We start from the raw sequence: 21,767 nt of genomic DNA, 5'->3' as shown, positions 1-21,767 counted from the left end.
ACCAACTTAGTTTATATTATTATTTAAAATTGAATTTGTCACACTTTACCAGTATGGAAGGACCTAGAAAAATTTATCAGTGGGGTAATACAATATTTACTAAAATTTAAGAGATAAATTTAAATTTATTATAAGGGTATTCATCAATTCTTATTTAAAATTTATGAAATTTATAATGAAAATAATGTTATTAATAAAAATAATAGGAGCATAGGACCCATTATCAATAATCTGCATTGACCTCCTCAATCCACAAGTATCGTTTTTTGGCATCTTTTCGATTTGATTTAAATATATAAATTATAAATTAGAAAACAAAATATAATATGGTTATTTTTTAAACTATTTTTTTAAAATCCATAAATATTTGCAATCCACACGATATCTAAAGGTTATTAACTAGTACTAAATAATATTTATTTTTGGTGTATCTGTCAATAAATATTTGCTCACACTTATAATATTTATTTTTTTATAAATTTGAAAACTCAAAAACTTTTGTCGTAATATTTTTTGGTGTATCTGTCAATATAAAGCAGTAGTTTTTATTAAACTAGCAAACAACACACAGTTTGGTAAGTAAGCAAACAATAATTAAGCATTTTGTTAGCGAATCTGGAATCCGTATCCCTACATTAATGTCATTGACCAAAGACTGAAGTGACAATTCTACCCTTCAGTTTGACTGAAGTTCTACAGAAGGTTCCTTAATTATATAGTGTGTACAAAATTTCCAGTTTTAAATATATCTTTATACATTTATAATATTTTTAGTCATTATCTGGTAATTAATAATTAATTCCAAATTATCCATATCGTTTTATCAGTTATAGAGAAGTAGAACCTCATTTTAAAATAAAAAAAAATTATGCATCTAAATTTTTTATAATACTATATAAAATACAATATATCATTTAACTCGTAGTTTGCATGAAATAATTTCATGTACATGACGTGATTTTTGTTTGTCAATTAATTTTATCAATATTATCATAAATATGTTGGCCGTTCATTTTAATTTTTTACTCTCAGAATATTTTTAAGTGTGTACCAATATCACATATAAAAGATTTCATTCCTATTTTTTCTCATATCATATAGAAAATAAAATATTATGATGTTCTCAAATAAGTCAAGTTCTACCCCCTTCTTTTTCTCTTCGCCACATTCTCTAATCTCCACTTTTTTAACCGAAACTTCAACGATCGTCAATAATATTATAAACTATAAAAATCATTATTTAATTTATATCTTATTGTTATTATTTAATTTATAATGCATATATTTTTCTATAAATTATAAGATATTATACAATGTCACTTTTATAACTAAAGATTTTTACATTACTTTGTATAAAATGTTCCTTTAATTAATATAGACCTAATTAGAATGTGGACCATATTCCTATTTTAAAAAATTGATCTGGACATATAAAAAAATTAAGTAGAACTTACATTAACCGATCTCTAAAAACTTATATATTACTAACTGCTCCATTGAGACATTTGCATATGAAATTCAGATCCTAATATTTGCTTTTTTAGAAAAAAATCTAACAAAATTATAAACAATCTATTAGAAAATCAATCCTAAATAGAAATAAAAAAATACTGAAAAAAAATGTATTTTATAAAGATACCACAATTAATTTTTTTGGTAAAATCCAATAAATATTATTACATTATTTCAGATCTTTACATCATGTAGCACACAATATTATTGGTAGTTTTGCTACGATATCTCTTTTCTTTCTCCTCACCTTTTTGCAGCATTCAAACTTTCCATTAAAAAAAAAATTAAAATAACAAAACAAGTTCGTATTTATCTTCCAATGTCTTAGATTTCTCTACATATTACACATATATATAACCCCCAAGGTTTTTCTCGTGTAGAGCTTGTTCATAGAAAAAAAAAAATTGTGTAAAATGGTTTCTGATCAATCTCTTGGCGACAAAAATCCTTTGATGAGTATCACTGTTCTGCTGGTTGACGATGATCCTATCGTTCTTTCGATTATCTCCGGCATGCTTAAAATCTCAAAATATAAAGGTAGAATCGTTTATAAAAATATTAGAAATTTTCAATTATGTTACATCTTTACATTAATCTTATTTTTCCTGTTTTTTCTTAAAATGTTAGTTACTATTCGATTTTACAATTTTCAACTATGCACAAATGGATTTTTCTTATTTTTGTAAGTATATAAACGCCATTATTTTTTATATTTATATGGATATGAATATTCTGAAACTACCATAATTTTTTAAATATTTAAAATGATTTTTTTTTCAAAACACATTGTTGATTTATATATAGATGAAAAATAGAAGGATTTAACATATTTTATTTGTCATCCATCTAGTTTATACATCTAAGTTGAAATTTCCCATAATATATCTAATTGGGGGCACCCATTATATACATATACAAGTAATATTCTATTCAATAACATCTCTCATGTTTTGTCAAAATTTTCCTCTAAAATAACCCAATCTATTTATTTTTTAAATCACACCAAATTATCTTATGATGAAGCGTTTAAAATATGTTTACATTTGTGGTTTTTGTTCGATATTTTTTGTTAATTTCATTTGGAACCTAAAACTTCTATAGTATTTTACATTTTTAATTTTATATATATATATATATATATCTCATAATATTTTGTTGAATATATTTATGTTTTATATAGTGATGTCAATATGGGTTGCCCAATCCATTTGGGTCCAACCCATTTGGGTTTTAAAAATTATAGGTTTGGGTTGGGTCAACCCAATAATAATTGTTATATGGGTTGGGTTAACCCATAAAACCCATAACCACCTAATTAACCCATTTAATTTTTTCACAATAAACTTATTATCATTTAAACATAATAATCTTTGAGATATTTTTTTTAGTTCGTACACATATATATCGGATTCTATTTGAAAATTATACCGATTTTTCGGATATCGGATTATCAATTTTTTTGGTACCGTTCGGTTCAAAAACGACAATGAGTTTTTTGTTTCAATTCGGAAACGATATCGATTATTTCGGTTTGATTCAGAAACGAAATCGATTTTTTGATTATGTTCGATTCGAAAACGATATCGATTTTTTCGATTCGGTTCGAAAATGGTGCTGATTTTTCGAATATCGGGGTTTTGAAATTTTCGGTACTATTCGATTCAAAAATGGTAACAAATTTTTTTGTTCGATTCAGAAACAAAATCGATTTTTTCGATTCGAAAACGAAATCGATTTTTTCGATTCGGTTCGATTCGAAAACGATATCGATTTTTTCGATTCGGTTCGATTAAAAAATGATATCGATTTTTTCAATTCGGTTCGATTCGAAAGCGATATCGATTTTTTCAATTCGGTTCAAAAATGGTACCGATTTTTCGAATATCGGGTTTTTGAAATTTTCGGTACTATTCGATTGGAAAATGGTAACAAATTTTTTGGTTCAATTCAGAAACGTTGAATCGAAAAAATCGATATCGTTTTCGAATCGAACCGAATCGAAAAAATCAAATCAGCACCATTTTCGAACCGAATCGAAAAAATCGATATCGTTTTCGAATCGAACATAATCAAAAAATCGATTTCGTTTCTGAATCAAACCGAAATAATCGATATCGTTTCCGAATTGAAACAAAAAACTTATTGTCGTTTTTTAACCGAACGGTACCAAAAAAATTGATAATCCGATATCCGAAAAGTCGGTATAATTTTCAAATAGAATCCGTAGTGATGTCAATATGGGTTGCCCAACCCATTTGGGCCCAACCCATTTGGGTTTTAAAAATTATAGGTTTGGGTTGGGTCAACCCAATAATAATTGTTATATGGGTTGGGTTAATCCATAAAACCCATAACCACCTAATTAACCCATTTAATTTTCTCACAATAAACTTATTATCATTTAAACATAATAATCTTTGAGATATTTTTTTTAGTTCGTACACATATATATCGGATTCTATTTGAAAATTATACCGATTTTTCGGATATCGGATTATCAATTTTTTTGGTACCGTTCGGTTCAAAAACGACAATGAGTTTTTTGTTTCAATTCGGAAACGATATCGATTATTTCGGTTTGATTCAGAAACGAAATCGATTTTTTGATTATGTTCGATTCGAAAACGATATCGATTTTTTCGATTCGGTTCGAAAATGGTGCTGATTTTTCGAATATCGGGGTTTTGAAATTTTCGGTACTATTCGATTCAAAAATGGTAACAAATTTTTTTGTTCGATTCAGAAACAAAATCGATTTTTTCGATTCGAAAACGAAATCGATTTTTTCGATTCGAAAACGAAATCGATTTTTTCGATTCGGTTTGATTCAAAAACGATATCGATTTTTTCGATTCGGTTCGATTAAAAAATGATATCGATTTTTTCAATTCGGTTCGATTCGAAAGCGATATCGATTTTTTCAATTCGGTTCAAAAATGGTACCGATTTTTCGAATATCGGGTTTTTGAAATTTTCGTTACTATTCGATTGGAAAATGGTAACAAATTTTTTGGTTCAATTCAGAAACGTTATCGATTTTTTTGGTTGTTCGGAAACGATACCGATTTTTTGGATATCAGGTTTCTAAACTTTTTGGTATGGTTCGATTCGAAAACGGTAACGAGTTTTTCGGTTCGATTCGAAAACGATATCAATTTTTTTCGTTTTGATTTGAAAACGGTGCCAATTTTTTCGGTTCGGTTCAAAAACGATACCAAATATTTCGGTTCGATTCAAAAACGATAGCAAACTTTTCAATCCGATATTATATTTTTTAATTTGCATACATATATATGTTTATATATACGTACATATATAATATATATTTAAATATATATACAACGTATATTACTATTTATATATCTGTATATAAGAATTTTAGTTATTATATAATAATATAGTGGGTTGAATGGGTTAATATAAATGTTAATGCTGATAATATAGTGGGTTTTAATGGGTTAAATGGTTTAACCCATAGGTTGAATGGGTTAAAACCCACTTAACCCATTTAAAAAAATTATTCAAATGGGTTAAACCATTTAGGTCAATAATCGGGTTGAGTCGGGTTAACCCGCATAACCCAACCCATTTTGACATCTCTAGTTTTATACAATTTTTCTTTTTTTTTTATTTGTTTTAAATTTAACTAAATTTGGAATTAAGGCAATGTTAATGTTTGATGTATTAGTTGTAGATTTAACGAGTATGGAGATCACAGTTACAACTGTGCAAAATTCATTGGAAGCATTGTCAATTCTTCGGGTTCAACATGATAATATTGATCTTGTAATTACGGATTATCATATGCCCGATATGAATGGTATTGAATTGACCAAAATCATCGATCAAGAATTCGAAAGGCTACCGGTTGTAGGTATGTAAAAACTATTATTCAAAGTCAATCTTTCCAATATATATATTTCTAAGACAATTTGATGAAATTGAATATTGTCACATATGGATGAAATATTATTATATTTTGTTTAATTCTGTTTATAACTATATAGATTATATTAGCAAATAATTCCTCTAATTTGATAAAGTTCTTTGTTCAAATGGGTATTATAGCACATAGTTGTCAACATCTGCCTTTCCATTTCTTTGGTATTATGGAACGAATCATATTCTAAAAATGAATTAACAGAGAAATTAATCTGTATATATAAAAACAAATTACATGAACGTATAGAAACGTACCATACATAATAATGTAACAAACGATCATGTTCTATGTTTCTTTTATGTTTTGAAGGTTCAATTAGATGCTAACCTTACATATGTATATATTTATCTGTGTTTTTTTTTGTCTGAACAATTACAGTTATGTCTTCGGATATGAACAATGAAATCGAACAAGAGACAATATCAAGCGGAGGCTTGTGTTTCATAACGAAACCGATCAAACCAAACGACCTTAACACCATATGGCAATATGCTCTAAAATCCAAGAAGAAAGGTAAGTCCATCTCCAATGACCATTCATGCAACAATCATGGAGACGACGATGACAACGATGATAATGACGTGGACAAAGGCGACGATAACAATAACATTGTTGATGTTCCCCGGTCTTGTAATAGCGGCAATAATGGCGGAACTGTTGGGAGAAAAAAAGATCCAGGCTCATCTTGTGGTAATAAGAAGAAAGGGTGGACGAGAAAACCCTATTCGGGATCATCAACCTCACTTGAAGTGGTGACTAATAACAAAGATAAGAGTGTTAATGATGATGATGGTAATTTAGGGGATGATCATAGGAAGAGAAGAACTACTGATGATGATTTCAATGAAGAAGAAGATGATGATGATGATGACGACGATTCCCGGCCGTCCGCCCCGAAGAAGGCTAAGGTCATTTGGACAAATTCTCTTCACAACCTCTTCTTGCAAGCCATTAGGCACATTGGTCTTGACAGTAAGTCTTTTATCATATATATAAATCTTTCTGTGTTTCTTTTTATTTGCCTCTTAGGGTTTCTTTCTATCTCTATGTGTTTTATTTTGCTCTGTAGGTTTTGATCTCTAATTGTAATTTTATCATATATATATATACACACACATACGTGTACACTCATGTATATATATATATATGCATATTGCATCATGTTTGAATATTTGTAGAGGCCGTGCCAAAGAAGATCCTCGACTTCATGGGCGTGCCGGGACTCACGAGAGAAAACATTGCAAGCCATTTGCAGGTTTGATTTCTCATGCAGTAGACGCACACACATGCATATATACCCAAACATGTACATACACATAAAAAGACAAACAGCACTGTATGTATTCTTTTGTACAGTGATAACATACAAAACCATGTGGATCGCAACGCAGAAATACAGGATATTCTTGAAGAAAGTAGCCGAGAGAGGAGAAATGCGATCAGGCTTCCTGTCGAACAGAACTGTGAAATCCAACTTTGCCTATGGCCACATCAACCCATCACGGCCGCACTACAACGTCCATACCTCACCATACGGCCCTTCACTGAGTCACAAACCCTACAACTTGGAACTCAAGTTCAGTCTCGGACAGACAAGGCTCCTCATGAACAACAGCAACATCATTAGCCACAACCCCTATCTCTACACCCACCTGAACCGCTCTTCCTTTGATCTGAACCGAATCGGTTCAACCTCCTTGTTGCCCAATAGAGGCCACTTCACCTCCTTGTCCAATGCTACGACGACTCAGACGCCAAATCTTCTCCCTCAAAATGAAGATCTTTTTCATGTGGGGAGAATTGGTCAGACATCTCAGTTCCATGGGATTGGAACACAATATGGTACAGGCAAAGGTCCGAGTCTAAATCATAATCCGAATCCAAACCCTAGAAACCATAGTGGCATTGCATATGCTGGAATCAGGATGAATGATAGGGGAGATCTCATTGGACTCGGACCACTTCAAATTAATGGTAATGGCAGCGCTAAATCTCTCGGCCGAGGTGTGGGTTACATGAACTGGAACCTCAACAACAATTTCAATGGCCATGGAAGTTTATCAACTCATCATCTCCATCATGGATTTGGGCATCTCTCTTCTCAACAACTTTCTTCTTCTTCTTCTTCTTCTTCTTCTTCTTCTTCTTCTTCTTCTTCTTCTTCTTCTTCTTCTTCTTCTTCTTCTTCTTCTTCTTCTTCTTCTTCTTCTTCTTCTTCTTCTTCTTCTTCTTCTTCTTCTTCTTCTTCTTCTTTGGCTTCCTTGTTTACTCAGGCAATGCAAACGTTGTCTAGCAACGAGGCAAGCACAAATGGACAAGTTGACTTATTGTTACCTGAACATAACTTGTCGGACCAAAACCCACTTGGTGGCCTTGCCGAGGTTTCTTACGATGCAAGTAACTTCAAGTTCAATCACAATGAGGTAGTGTCATCATATTTTGGATGTTTATTTTTTTTGAACGATAAGCTAGATTAAATCTAGGGGACGCCTTGTCCTGTGTCAACAGATGCAAGGAGAAGCCAGTTCTCGGAATCCTGAACCCGAAGAATCCACATTTGAAATGAGCAACCTTTATCAAGCTATTATTGTCGAAGACGTCAGTGGTGTGAGCAATGACAACACAAGCCAGGTATACATTATCCGGACGATTCCATTAAGCTTACATATATATTTCCATTTTTACATGGATTGGATATTTTCTCAGCCATATATAATCACTGAAATATATGTATCGATGACTTGTACAACATATGCTTTAACGAAAGGTTGGCTCTAACGGAAAAACACTGAACTCTGCCTCTGCTTCTGCTTCTGCTTCTGCTACGGAGATATATGCTCCAGCTACTGGCAACAACCCTAATCAAGTAAGCCGAATGTTCGATCACTATAATATATATATATATATATATATATATGTGTGTGTGTGTGATATGTAGCATACTTGGCATCAAACCAAATTAATCATATGATGTTTATATGTCTGAAATTAATTTATATGACCTATAATAGGTACGTACGTAAAATTTTCATTTCTTGTAGGAGCAAAACGTTGGAGATTTCGTGGAGCTACCGTACTTCAACCAGGCAAGATGCTTGACGACTAAAATCTTTTTTGTTTTTCTAATTAAGATTTGGTTTTTATAACTTGATGCTAATTTTGGGGGGACAGGAATGGGGTGAGGACGATTTCATGGACTCCTTGTTGGACTATGGGATGCATTGAAAGCCCACCAAAGATGACATCAAAACCAAAGTCTATATTGAATTAAATATCTCCACATACTTTCCTAGAGGGTTACTACTAGCTATATAAACAAAAGGACTTTTGGGTATGCAGTAGACCCTGTACATTTTAACCATCGAATAAAGAGGGATGGAGAATTTGAACCAAACAAGCTTTGCCAATAGACTCGTGGCTGTCTGCTTCTAATTTGGTTCCAGGTTTTGGATGATGAGAAGGTCGGCCTGTATTCACCTTCGTCATATGATGTGATCCTAAATATGTTACTCTAAATAGGGTGTTTGAAGCCACAATCTAAAATTTACACGAAATAGAAAATTTTGGTATAAAAATCTCAATCTAATATTCACAATAAAACAACCAATCTTGTTATAGTGAAGGTGCGTCGTATTCGGAGATGCCCTATACCTTTGTTTATTTTTCACTACACCCGAGATTTGGTATAACGGTCATAAGTAAATGAAATATGATATGTGAAATATGATAATTGTTTGTTGTCACCTACCGCAAAACTCTCTTTCTTTATCCGGATTCGGAGCATGAAACTCATTGAATCCACTCAACGATTCCATACGAAAAACATTTGTACATCTAACGAAAAATCTCTTCTTCGTCATTTGTGTTAGCAAATGAAGCAAAAAGCTTTCAGTTACCAAAATATTTTCGTAGTGGGGCTTGTCCAAAAGGAACCGCTATGCCACGTCATCGAATCCATTCGACGATTAAACATATTGGGCCTAAATGGACCCTTCTTTTGATCTATAATTGGGCTATAATTGGGCTATAATTGGGCTTACATGCTGCATGATGGTGGGAAAAAAAAAGTCAGACCACAATTATACGATAAGAATAAAAAACAAAGGAAAAAAAAAATGAAATTGAGGGAGGGGAGGTGAAGACAGAGGACGGGACAGGACAAGCAAGCGCAAGCCACAGAAGAGAGAACATCAAAGCGAAGCCCCAAAAAAGACATAAATCTCTCATGTGGGTCGTGTCCTCTCAAACTTATCTTCTTCTTCTTCTTCTCCGGTGGTAATTAATGTCGGACGCAGTGGACAAGTTGGTGGTGTTCTTGGCGAAGAGAGATGGAATAGACAAGCTTGTGAAGACATTTCAGTACGTCTCCAAACTCCTTTGCTGGCGCCTCCAATCCAAGCAGCCCCATCTCTCTCTCCGTTTCAAGCACTGGGAAGTCGCCTCTGGCCTCAGCCGCAAAGCCTTCAGGTCTCTCTCTCTCTCTCTCTCTCTCTCTCTCTCTTCTCGTTATATGTTGGAACAATCACACACACTGATATCATATGTGCATACGCTTATATGTATTGGTGATGGTGTGGGTCATCAGGACCGGGAGATTTCTCACAGGGCTCAACGCACTGAGACGCAGCCCAGGTGCAACGCCTTTGTTTCGTTTCCTCTCCGTCCTCGCCAACTCCGGCGAGATGGTTTACTTCTTCTTCGACCATTTCCTCTGGCTATCAAGAATCGGCATTTTGGATTCATCCCTCTCCAAGAAGATGAGTTTCATCTCCGCTTTCGGTGAATCCTTCGGCTACGTTTTCTTCATCTTCATAGACTGCATCGTCATCAGGCAGAGACTCCAATCCGCCAAGAAGCTCCCGCCTTCGGACAAGACCTTGTCCGAACAAGAGAAAGCTAGCGAGATCAAGGGTGACATAGTGATGAGATTGATGGGAATATCGGCGAATATCGCTGATCTGATCATTGCATTGGCCGAGATTGAACCTAATCCGTTTTGTTGCCATGCGGTAACGCTCGGCATAAGCGGTTTGGTCTCCGCTTGGGCTGGTTGGTATAGGAATTGGCCATCGTAGAATGACGAACAAGGTCAAGGGATGTGTCTTTGGTTGTTTGGGATAATACAATACATTGGAAGTTGGAACTCGCTTGAGTATATATACTCTTAGTACTTTGAATTAATATAAGATACGAATAATCCTCAGAAGTACCATCTGGGTCTTGTTTCTTCTTCCTTATCAGTTAATTCACGATACTGGTACCATCCAGCTCCTGCAGTGCCCACCGGCAATGGCGGCCGGACAAAAACTTCGACTGGTTTCGGTACACTTATAGCTAGACATATCTCTCTTTCCTCGTCTTCGAGATGTCTCGGTTCAGATCCCGTTGTTCTGCGGATTGGTTCAATGGATATCCATCCCAAACCTGAAATGGCCACATCGCTTGCTGGTCTGAAAAAAAGCAGAGCAGTAACGTTTTTAAAATTTGCAAGTTTCTGATGAACAAGTGAGAAACAGAAGATAAAGGTTTCACCTTTCTGTGTCGCCGAATTTTATTCGGAGCAGATGTCGAGATTCTAGACCTTTCCATTCTTCTGTTTTTTGTTTTCCGGAAGGAGGTGTCAGTAGAACACCCACTTCTTTCTGCAGAAAAAACTCGGACGTAAAGACGATAAAGGAGACATGATACTGAAATAGAATAGCCGGAGATGAACTGGAACTCACATGGTAAAAGCCATCTGCTTTTTCAGTTGGTATAGCATGAATCTGCAGAGCCTTGGGTCCATAGAATGTTAGACAAGTTTCAGGTAGAACCTGAAATGGGTCAAGCATGTTGTCTAAGCTAAAACCCAAAGGTCAACATAAAATTAGAACGCGGGTATCAATTATTACCTTCAAGACGTCGACCCTTACAAGCCCTCCCCAGAAGAATGTGTAACCTTCCAAACACTTGGCCTCGGGAATGTATGATGATGGAGACGACAACGTCGAAATCTAATGGGAACCAGCGTACAATCAGATTCATCATATTGATGCCACAGCAAAGAAAATGTTTTTCCTAACATAAAGCCGTTCGACTTACATGGAAGGACTGGCCTCTGAGCCGGCTTTGAGGAGCAAGAGCGGGTAAGTCATCTGAATGAACTACTGCTGCTTGCCTGTGGTGTAGGTGAACTCCAGGCGTATCATACAACTTCTGTGATATTTAAGGAGATTCCTTTTTAATATATCTAGCGGTAAATATAGAAATTTGACTGTTGGTTAATGTAATACCCCTCCTCCGAGAAAGGCATCGATCTGAATTGGGCCTAAGGTGGTTCCAGGGACAGCTGATTGTATCGGCTTGTACTTCTGAGCTGCAGCAGCAGCAGGGTCCCTTTCGGCCATTGTTTCTGCATTATATGTTACCAAAAAAAACACTCCGGGTATTGATAACTAAACTCAATCGATTCTAATCCGTAGCCCTCAGCCATATACACAGGGTAGAAGGAAAAAAAAATTGCAACATACTCAGCAACGCATTGATGAATGCAGACTTTCCTACATTAGCAGCACCCTGTGAAAGCATGAAGAATGATGTATGTCTAAAATTTAGCGCTTTAATAAAAAATTGTGCAGGTTTAGTGAGAATTTCGCAATATCAGAGCATCGTACCAGAATGTAAACATCTCGTCCCTGAAACATAAGAACAGGGACAAAAGGTTAGGTTGCCGAAGACAATATGAACCAATAGCAGTGCTTGTTATTTGATGAATATGGACTTAGTGAGCAGTACATTACCTTCTTCTCCTTTTGGATTTCCGAAGCAACTCCGCTAATTCCAGCCAGAGACTTTGAACTTGTGAGATGAACACTCAAGACACTGAAATTTAACAAATCCGAATCCGACAACTACTTTCCGTCAGAACATGAACTCCCATCCTGATAGTGAGATTGTAAATAACACAGACCAGCATGAACTTTGGTATAAAAAATAGGAAATGATACTTACTTTAGCTTCTTCTTTGTGGTTAATTCTACAACCCAATCACCAACACAGTTCATATCTGTTCCTCTTGGGAGGAGATCGACCTAGCAGTAGAAAACCAGAGTAATCGTATTCAAAAAGCCGGAGAAAGGATTTAAGACACGTTCAGGTTGCAGAGAACTACCTTAGTCACAACTAATGTTATAGGATTGGCCCCAACTAAGTCACGGACGTGAGATAGAAAACTACCGTTGAAATCCACTATATCGACCTGGAAGGACACAATGAGGAGGAAACACATAATTAGAAGAATGCAAAAGCAGATTTCTTTGGATAGTTCATCATAAAACAAAACAACAGAGTTGAAGGGACTGGCCAATTTGACAATAAAAGCTTTCTCGTGGCGCAAGTGAGACAGTTTCTCCCTGAGTTCATCGGCTGATATGAATTGCTTTCCACCAGGATAACCTCCATTGCCACCCACTGCAGTTATCATATGTCCATGAGACAAAAGCTTGCATCTCCCACAGATGACGGTTCTTAACTGGTGATGTTTCTTCTTCTACATCCCACCAAAAAGACTCGTCTTCAGTTCATCATTTCACTTACATGAAAATCAACCAACTTCATCGAGATTCGGAAATTCGCACCGAACTTTACACATGTCCAGGGATCAGCAAATCAATCCATGAACTGATCTTTCATGGTTTCTCATAGGTAACAAAAAAGGAAGATTTTAGGGGCTTCTAGTACTAGGGCACACATTGATGCCCCAATTTTTACCAGCTGCGCTGTATTGGAAGTAATTTGAAGCTCTAAAATGGGAAATCCACGATAAAAGAAGCCAAACCCATAATCAGAATCAACGAGATAGAGCTTATCATACCAATTCATAAGTACCCGGATCGACATAACCCGGAGAATCTGCTTCACACGTCTGCAATGGAGCTCCACAACCATAGCAACATGCTACCGAAGTAACAACCTTCCGCGGATTCTCCTTCTTTTTCTTCTTCTTCTCCTCTTTCTTGAGCTCCCTCATCACTGTCCTCGCGGATTCATGAGCTCGTTGACGCTCCAGGAACCGCTCCCCCGGAGTTGGAGCGGCCGCTCCGGTCCCATCCGAGTCGGGCTCGGAGACCGTGACCTGAAGCGGAGATCCCGACGGCGTCACAGACTTACAAACAATTTTCGCAATCGGCTTCCGAAAAATTACAGTGGGTTTGGGGTTACTTTTGGTGAGGCCATGGGGAAGAGATGGAAAAGTCGAGAGCGTCCGAAACGCCATTGCCAAGTTTCTCCACCAAACGTAATGATATTTATCTGAAACCGACGAGTGAAGACACTGTACCAGAGAGAAGGTTTAAGGGAGAGCTTCTGAATGGCAGATAGATTTTGGGTTTATGAACTTATCTCATCTCCTTTGCTTTGAACTGTCTTTTTTTTTTAAAATGTGATTTGAAATTAGAGTGGCCAAATTTGACAACAAAACCCATTTAGCCTAAATTCATTTGAATTTTATGATTTTTTTTTGGATTGGGTGGGTTAACCATGAACCTAACCAACCAATAAACTCACTTAATCAATTAAATTATAATAATTCATAATTAGACAATTATCAATATTGATGGTATTTTATAAAAAAAAATTAAGTAAATTGAAATTATGTTATGAAAAATAAATCTGTATTTTCAATTTATTTTTCTTTTAGAATTTGTTTTTTGAAATATCCAAATAATTTGATAAAATTTGTCAAAACTGATTAAATCTCAATAATGATCTACAAAATTTTATTTACCCAAATAATTTGATTGCATTTATCATTTTGATTTATTTTGATAACGATTCAAATTAGATTCGTTTTGATTCAAATAATTCGTTTTAATTCGGATCAATTCAAATTCGATTCGTTTTTATTCACATTTGATTTGTTTCGAATCACGCCAATTTATCTCGATTCAAATTCGACTTGGATCAATTCAAATCGATTCATTCTTATTTGGATCGATCGGATCGATTTATTACGATTCAAATCGATTTAATATCGATTCATTTCGATTCAAATTAATTTGTCTTATTCGGATCAATCAATTCGGCTTGATTTGAAATCGATTTTTTTTATAAAATTCTTTATTTTAAGAAATTTTTGGATTTTTGGATATTTTTTTATTTTTAAGTAAATCGTTTATATTCGATTTTATATCGAATTTAGTTATATATTATTTGCTTTGAATAATTCAATTTTGTTTTTATTAGAATTTGAGAAATTATCTATGTATAATCACATATACATGGAAGCTGATATCCACCTCTTGCAAGGAAAGCAATATAGCAATATACATGTAAGCGGATATCCACCTCTTGGTGGGCCAAGCAACCACTGGGGGATCAACGGCAGTGATTCACCATCCTCTCATCACATCCATGGCTCTCAAACACAATGCCACTCTTGCTCAGGTAATGGCATCCCAAAAATACATTTGGTTGGATCGTAATCATACCAAATATGACTGTATAACATATAGTTTAGTCATAATTTTTTTTTTTGTGGGTGTGGGGGTATTTTATGTCTATGAAGGTGGCTCTAAGGGTATGTAATCAAACCATAAGCCCTTACAAGTTCATCCAACAACTTTGGGATAATGAAATCTAGGCCCACCCATTAAATTTGTTAATTGTAATTCCAACACCTTGTATATTCAAGTGATTGAATACATGATGCTTAATCACATAGTGAAATATAGAGACGGATCTAGTGATTAGCAAAGAATCACATGATGCTTAATATATATATATGTATATATAGGATCACCATCTTGATTAATTCAGTTCTTCTGTACAACAAAGAGCTTTAAACTTGTTCATGGTGATACAATGATCCATATCATGCTCAAAACTTCAAGAAATGTAAAACGGGCACGCTCATGGACAGATGAAAGACATAGAAATAGCTTGAGAGATCCAAACCCCTGTCTTTAGCCCCTTAGGGTTTGGATGATAGTGTTGTGCCATGGATCAGACAAGTGCTGCAACAGATTCTCAAACGGCCCTTTACCCGTCACGTTGTGTTGAACCACAAACCCTAAGAAAGCCAACATCGCCAACCTCCCTGCCACCCGAAACAAAGAAGAAAAAAACCACATTCCCCACATCAGATCATATAAATAAATAGTCGTTTTTTTTTTCTCTTAACCAACATATTTTACCGTTAGCGAGCTCCTTCTCCTTGGCCTCGGCCGTCGGGGCGAAGTTAAGAGGGTTGAAGATGCCGCCGGGATAGCCCACTTCGTTAGGAGGCAAGCTGTATTGCTTGAAGATCGGATCTTGATTCACACTCCCCGGGTTCTTGATGTCCTGCCACCTCCTAATCTCTACGTAATGGAACAGTATGAACTCTATCACGAACAATGTTGATGACGAAGCGAAGTACTCCTCTTTCCCGGCATCATACCACTCCGGAACGTTTATGATTCCTGCTCCAAATGTTTTTTGAAAACGATCCATTTAATCCCAAAAAGTGTTATTTCCGTGAATGTGAATGGAAACTATGAAATGGGTCACTCACCGATCTTGGTGAAGACTTCAGGGAGAAGCATTCCGGCCACTCCGAGCATTGCCCACCGGCCATTGACGAGCTCAGCTTGTACGAACCATTTCAGGTTCTCTGGATCCTCCGCTAGACCCAGAGGGTCAAAGCCGTTGTCACCGGGGAGACTGCATTTGTAGTTCCAAACCGTATGACATTTTCTTTGTTAGCTGTACCGGTACCAGTTTAAACCGATCTGACTCTGAACGAACCATTTGGTCATGCATTTGGGTTTTGTCTTTTTTGTAGTTCCAACCCAGGAACCGAAGAAAATATGAAATTTTGTTTGATATATAATGATTTGGTTGTAATCTGTCATTTCAAGCAAGATTACAGTCTGATACATCCAAATCGCCAAAATAATAGTCACCAGCCACAAAATACATGATATTCGAAATCCTAGTTACTGGCATCAAATTTCTACGGCCCAAAAGTGAACTAAAGACACATATGATACATGCCCATCCATATTATACGTACAATGTATAGCGTTCATGTATATATGCGTATATGTCTGAAAATTACCTCCCGTTAAGGTAAGCCGGAGAGGCCAAACCGGGCAACCATTCCCCTTTCTTGGCTTCAACTTTGAACGACGCCGTTCTGGTGGAAGAACCGATCGGTTTAACCAACAAATCCCGGTTCAATTTCCCCGAAGAGCCGGTGAGGAATCTCGGCCTGGAAGCACACGGTCGGAAAACCGCGGCGGAGGCTTGTGTTGTGACAGTCGCCATTCCGACCCGATAACCCGGTTTGGTGAAACTGAAATTGAAAGGAAGATTTGGGTAAGAGAATATGTGAAGAAGCTATGAGCTTTGTAGTTATTCGCTTTGATATTTTGTACGATTGTGTTTGTGGCTGTGGACGAGTATTTCGAGTTCACCGTTGGATTTGATGACGTGGTGGATCGTACGGCTGATATCCGTTTGCGGGGTTCGGTTTAACCAATTAGAAGAGACCTGGGCTTATCGGTTTATCTTGGCGGCGTATCGAGAGGATGTTTTTCCTCTTTGTGATTGGTCGAAGTAAGATGTTGTGGGGCCCTTTGTCATACCACGTGTCAAAGATTTTGTTTTGGGTTGTAATGGTGGATGAGGAATTCCGTCAACCAATGAAGTGGATCTGTATAGGCATGGAAAAATCTAATGTGTTATCTTTGATGTTATATATACGCATGTGTGTTTTTGTATAAATTTACAATAAACATACATGAAAGAGAAAAGTTATATACATATATTTGTGTGTGTGTATATGTAATGTAATCCACAATGAAACTGAAACGTAGTATCCGGCATATTTTCTATTTATGATATGGTCGAAAATCTATTATAAAGAGTATAAAAAAAAAAGGGTATAAAGGACTTGAGTAATTTAGATTTTTTTTTTTTGGGGGGGGGGGACAAATCGCACCACCTACGTCGAAATTCAACGGAATAAAAAAAAATGGCAGTCATTTCATTTTTTAATCAGTACTATACTAGAACATATGGTGAAGAAACCCAATAATAAACCCGTTACGATGGGCCATTAACGGTCCATAAGGCCCACATATTAGGTCCCGGTTATGGTCCGTATACTGGTCCAAAATGACGGCCCACCGAAATTTTTTTTTTAAAAAAAAAGGTAAACTGGTCCAAACAGTATTAACAGAGTATATAATATATTTGAGTTATTAACCTTTCAATAAGCATAAGAATATTGATATATTCTAATGAGAAAATATGACGAGTGATAGTTATGCCTCCCTAATATTGAAATCTACATTTTGTTGACCAATCTATAGTGGCAAAGGGATACAATCCAAGAGTGATCGACCAACATATTTTTCGGAATTCAGTTTTAAAAAAAAAAAAACCTTGATATATAACTAGTCATATCTTCATGAAAAGCTAATTTCTAAGAGCCCTACAAATTCCTGTAAATGGATTTTTTCATCTCCGCTCTCATCAAAAGCCCTAATCATCGTTCTACACTCGTTTTTTTTTTTGCGAAATGGGTCGTTTTGATACTGGCCATGTATGTGCATGGATTGGCATGGTGTGATATAGTTTAGGCCCAAAAGGCAAAAAAGTCGATAACCGACTCAAATATCTGAATTTTATGAGAATTACAGTCATATATATGTGTGTATATATATATATACTGATCACGAGGAACAAGAAAAAAAAAAGTGGAAGAAGAACAAGTCAAAGAGTGGGTTTGACAGTGTGAAATGGAAATCTGTGGGCGTCGATCGATCGATGGATTGGTTGTCTTTTGCATCTCATGTTTCAACATGCACAATAAGTCAAACCCTTCACATGTTCTGCAATAAATATATATGCTCATTCATTTCTATTCTCTTTCCAATTATTTCATTTCTATTTTTTTATTTTATTTTTCTTATTTCCAAAGTTCCTTCTACCACTAGATTTTTCTCATGTATCATGTATGTATCATACATATACACATACTGTATCTGTACTTACATGTGTTACGTACGTGTGTACATGTGATGCAAACCTCTTCTGATCATCTCCATCACACATTTATGAATTGTCTCTGTTATGTGTCCACAAGCATTGTTTACCTTTCATGCTCACACGATATCACTTGATTGACGGTTTATTAAATATTAATTTCTCATTATTTATATTATATATTTCTGGCAAATCAACAGCTGAATTATATGTTTGGAGCGATGAAATATGTAACTATGTCACTTGAAATTCCAAAAACCACAAAAAAATAAAAATAAAGAGAAACATGAATTTTCACATTATGTATTAAAATGGGTAGGTGGACTCTCTTGCATTACAATTTAATTTTAGTTTTCTTTCCAAATTTATAGTTGAATTGAAAACTAAAACAGGACACCTAATATATTAGCAATATAATTTTTTTTAATCAAAATCATGATCGGTTTCAAACGTGGAGATTCTTTGAAAATGAAGATCCATGCATTGGAGAATGATCAAAATGATAATATATGTAACGAGAGAGGCAAACGCAGAGGCTACAACTGAGATTGAGATTAGTAATATGATCAACGACGAGTTTTGACCATTGTAATAGAACGAGGTTTGAAGAATTAATTGGCAGAATTAAAACGCATATATAATGAACATAGTCCAATCTTCTACATAATCGTTAATTTATACATTTTTTTAGAAGCCCAAACAAAATATGAAGAACAAAGTATAACACATGATATATGTTAATAGAGATCTACACTTTGTGTTCTTACACATAGAAGATGTAAAAAGGGGGAACCATCCGTACGGCTCCTTGAGATAAACCCAGCAAGATTCTAAACCCTAATTAAGGCACAAACATAAGGATTAAGGTAGACATCTTTGACTTAATACAGTTGATTAATTAATAACGTTCTAGGTTTCTTCCTTTTCGTCTCTCTAGAACAACCCTTCTTGACTCTCTTCTAATGACATGTTAATCATGTCGTGACCTTGGTCATCAAACAGCCATTTCTCTAACAACGACAGAGACCCTTGTGATATTAATCCATTGTCTGTCATCGCCGGCTTTGTCTCATGATCTTGCAAGAAGCTTGACTCGAAGTTCGTCGAGTTGAAGCCGAAGAAAGACTGGTCGAACCCTTCACCACCTTCTTCGGCGGTGCTAGGGCTAGACGCCGCCGTGGCCGGGAGGTTCCTCCGAGATACGACCAGGGTGGCTGCTTTGGTTTCTGACGCAGGAGATGACGACTTTGGAGTGTCTTTCATGAACTTTTGAAGCAACCGAGCGATGTTCTCAGCGCTCGACGCGTATAGGCCTGATGGGTATGGATTAGGATTGCTTGTGGTTGTGGTGGTGGTGGAGGAAGATGACGATGATGGATCATAACGTTCTATTGGGAAATTAGAGTTCTGGAATGTTGATGGTGGCGATAATGATGATGATGATGAAGATGACAGTGTTGTATGTGGCTTGTCAAGGGACAGGGCCTCACAAAGGGCTTGTTTTGCCATGTTGATGTCTGTCTGAAGCCTTCTCTCCCATTGGCCTTTGTTTGAGGTTTGATGGTGATTTTGAGAATTAGGGTTTGATGAAGACAAGCCCTCATGCCCGTCAGAATCATCTCCTGAACCATCCATCTTCTTCAGCTTCTTCTTCAAGTGAGTGTTCCAATAATTCTTTATATCGTTGTCTGTCCTTTGTGGAAGGTATGATGCTATGGCTGCCCATCTGCAAACATACAAGCACAAATTTTGATATTTTGCTATTTTAATCTTTGGAAAAGTTTGTGTAGATGTATATATATGCTCTTGAAGGTGAACTTTATTACACACATACCGATTGCCCAAGAGGGCTTGAAGGTGGATAATCATCTTCTCTTCATGCTCGGTGAAATTGCCCCGCTTAATACCGGGCCTTAGATAATTAGTCCACCTCAATCTGCAGCTCTTGCTACATCTCCTCAGGCCTAAAAAAGGTCAAACACAGATATTTAACCATCATAGAAAGATTCAATTTTTTCTGTAAGAACAGATGGATCGACAAGGCGGAAACGGTGAGATGCACAAGAGGGTAATTTGTGAGGTGGACACAGAAGGGATGGTGCCATAAAGCGGTTATTTATTGCACCTTATTTATTGGTCTTACCAACCAAAGCTGGAACCATAATCCCAGAAAAGAAAACATTTACAGGGTTTAATACTTGGTGTAGGAAAAGAAATCACAATCCCTTATTAACCCAGAAAAGATGTGTACATTAACAAAGGTTCAGACCTGTGTTAGTAGGGACAGATCTCCAGTTGCCAGGACCATGTTCTTGAATGTAAGAAACCAAGATGATGTCTTCCTCGGGAGTCCATGGCCCTTTCTTCACTCCAATCTTGTCACAGCAAGGTGGCCTTCCCATCTCTCTCTCTCTCTCTCTCTCTCTCTCTCTCCCTCCCTTATACTCCAATCTTGTCTCAGCTTGTGTGTGTGTGAGAGAGAAAAAGGGTCCTCTTGTTTGGTGATGAAGAGAGGGGGTTTTCTATTATTAGGGTTAAGATCAAAGATCCCAAATGGGTTTCGTTATGTCTGGGGAAGAGAGGAATGAGGAGATGCTTATATTTATAGAGAGACAGATCTGAATCTATTAGGCAATAATCAACGTAGTGGTGAGTAAAGAGATAGTAGTGTGTGTGTGTGTGTGTGAGAGAGAGAGAGAGAGAGAGAGAGAGAGAGAGAGAGAGAGAGAGAGAGAGAGAGAGAGAGAGAGAGAGAGAGAGAGAGAGAGAGAGAGAGAGGGAGAGAGAGAGGAGTAGAAGGAAGCGGAAGAAGGTGGGGTTTGCTTCCAAGGAGTCAAAATGAACCGCCTAAGGCATTTACTCTCTTCCTTTCCAAAAGTCAGCCATCTCTCTCCCTCTAAATCTGATTAGAGCTTTCTCTCTCTATATATTTATATATTCATATTTAGCTGTACCTATGTATATAAATCTTTTTGTAAGCAGGAATTCAATCTGTATTGGGTGTACATTACGTTTTTTTTTGTTTTTGTAACGAGGTGTATATATACATACTAAGCATTTTGTTCGTATGTAAGCAGGAATTCTATTCGTTTCACATCTATTAATTGATAAAAAAAAATTAATATGTTTATAAGGACCACGCATATTAATTGTGCACACAACAGAGAGTTTGATTTTAGATTGCTTACAAAAAAAAATGTATCTGCATAGATCAATTCATTTAGTTAATCTAATATATTAATTTTGGAAATAAACTTAATTACGTGATTTTGCATGCACAAATTAAACCCTCTCTCTCTCT

At 36.0% G+C, this 21,767-nt stretch overlaps 5 protein-coding genes across 5 annotated transcripts; 2 read left to right on the top strand and 3 right to left on the bottom strand.

The window, feature by feature from the left end:
- Positions 1-7,668: 7,668 nt before the first annotated feature.
- On the top strand, positions 7,669-8,928 carry LOC104819451. The gene is made up of 5 exons (XM_010549524.2): positions 7,669-7,878; positions 7,964-8,086; positions 8,223-8,321; positions 8,497-8,541; positions 8,627-8,928. Exons 1-5 carry the CDS (start codon positions 7,732-7,734, stop codon positions 8,678-8,680), a joined length of 468 nt encoding a protein of 155 aa, XP_010547826.1. The 5' UTR covers positions 7,669-7,731; the 3' UTR covers positions 8,681-8,928.
- Positions 8,929-9,561: 633 nt separating this feature from the next.
- On the top strand, positions 9,562-10,612 carry LOC104819449 (peroxisomal membrane protein 11B). Its single transcript, XM_010549521.2, has 2 exons — positions 9,562-9,922; positions 10,041-10,612. The coding sequence occupies exons 1-2, from the start codon at positions 9,738-9,740 to the stop codon at positions 10,528-10,530; spliced, it is 675 nt and encodes a 224-aa protein (XP_010547823.1). The 5' UTR covers positions 9,562-9,737; the 3' UTR covers positions 10,531-10,612.
- On the bottom strand, positions 10,541-13,781 carry LOC104819450 (NO-associated protein 1, chloroplastic/mitochondrial). Its single transcript, XM_010549523.1, has 13 exons — positions 13,308-13,781; positions 12,798-12,983; positions 12,606-12,692; positions 12,446-12,525; positions 12,235-12,316; positions 12,109-12,129; positions 11,965-12,010; positions 11,728-11,846; positions 11,537-11,650; positions 11,347-11,448; positions 11,179-11,268; positions 10,988-11,097; positions 10,541-10,905 (listed from the first exon to the last, which is right to left on the bottom strand). Exons 1-13 carry the CDS (start codon positions 13,707-13,709, stop codon positions 10,656-10,658), a joined length of 1,689 nt encoding a protein of 562 aa, XP_010547825.1. The 5' UTR covers positions 13,710-13,781; the 3' UTR covers positions 10,541-10,655.
- Positions 13,782-15,180: 1,399 nt separating this feature from the next.
- Positions 15,181-16,801, bottom strand: LOC104819448 (chlorophyll a-b binding protein 4, chloroplastic). The gene is made up of 4 exons (XM_010549520.2): positions 16,533-16,801; positions 15,987-16,135; positions 15,628-15,894; positions 15,181-15,530 (listed from the first exon to the last, which is right to left on the bottom strand). Exons 1-4 carry the CDS (start codon positions 16,739-16,741, stop codon positions 15,397-15,399), a joined length of 759 nt encoding a protein of 252 aa, XP_010547822.1. The 5' UTR covers positions 16,742-16,801; the 3' UTR covers positions 15,181-15,396.
- Positions 16,802-19,168: 2,367 nt separating this feature from the next.
- LOC104819447 (myb-related protein 306-like) lies at positions 19,169-21,169 on the bottom strand. The gene is made up of 3 exons (XM_010549519.2): positions 20,736-21,169; positions 20,301-20,430; positions 19,169-20,192 (listed from the first exon to the last, which is right to left on the bottom strand). Exons 1-3 carry the CDS (start codon positions 20,866-20,868, stop codon positions 19,400-19,402), a joined length of 1,056 nt encoding a protein of 351 aa, XP_010547821.1. The 5' UTR covers positions 20,869-21,169; the 3' UTR covers positions 19,169-19,399.
- Between the last annotated feature and the right edge of the window lie 598 nt (positions 21,170-21,767).

The sequence above is a fragment of the Tarenaya hassleriana genome, unplaced genomic scaffold (genome assembly GCF_000463585.1).
Source record: "Tarenaya hassleriana unplaced genomic scaffold, ASM46358v1 Cleome3, whole genome shotgun sequence".
NCBI classification, from domain to species: Eukaryota; Viridiplantae; Streptophyta; class Magnoliopsida; order Brassicales; family Cleomaceae; genus Tarenaya; species Tarenaya hassleriana.
The sequence above is the reverse complement of the archived record's forward strand: the minus strand, read 5'-3'. Positions and strand labels throughout refer to the sequence as shown.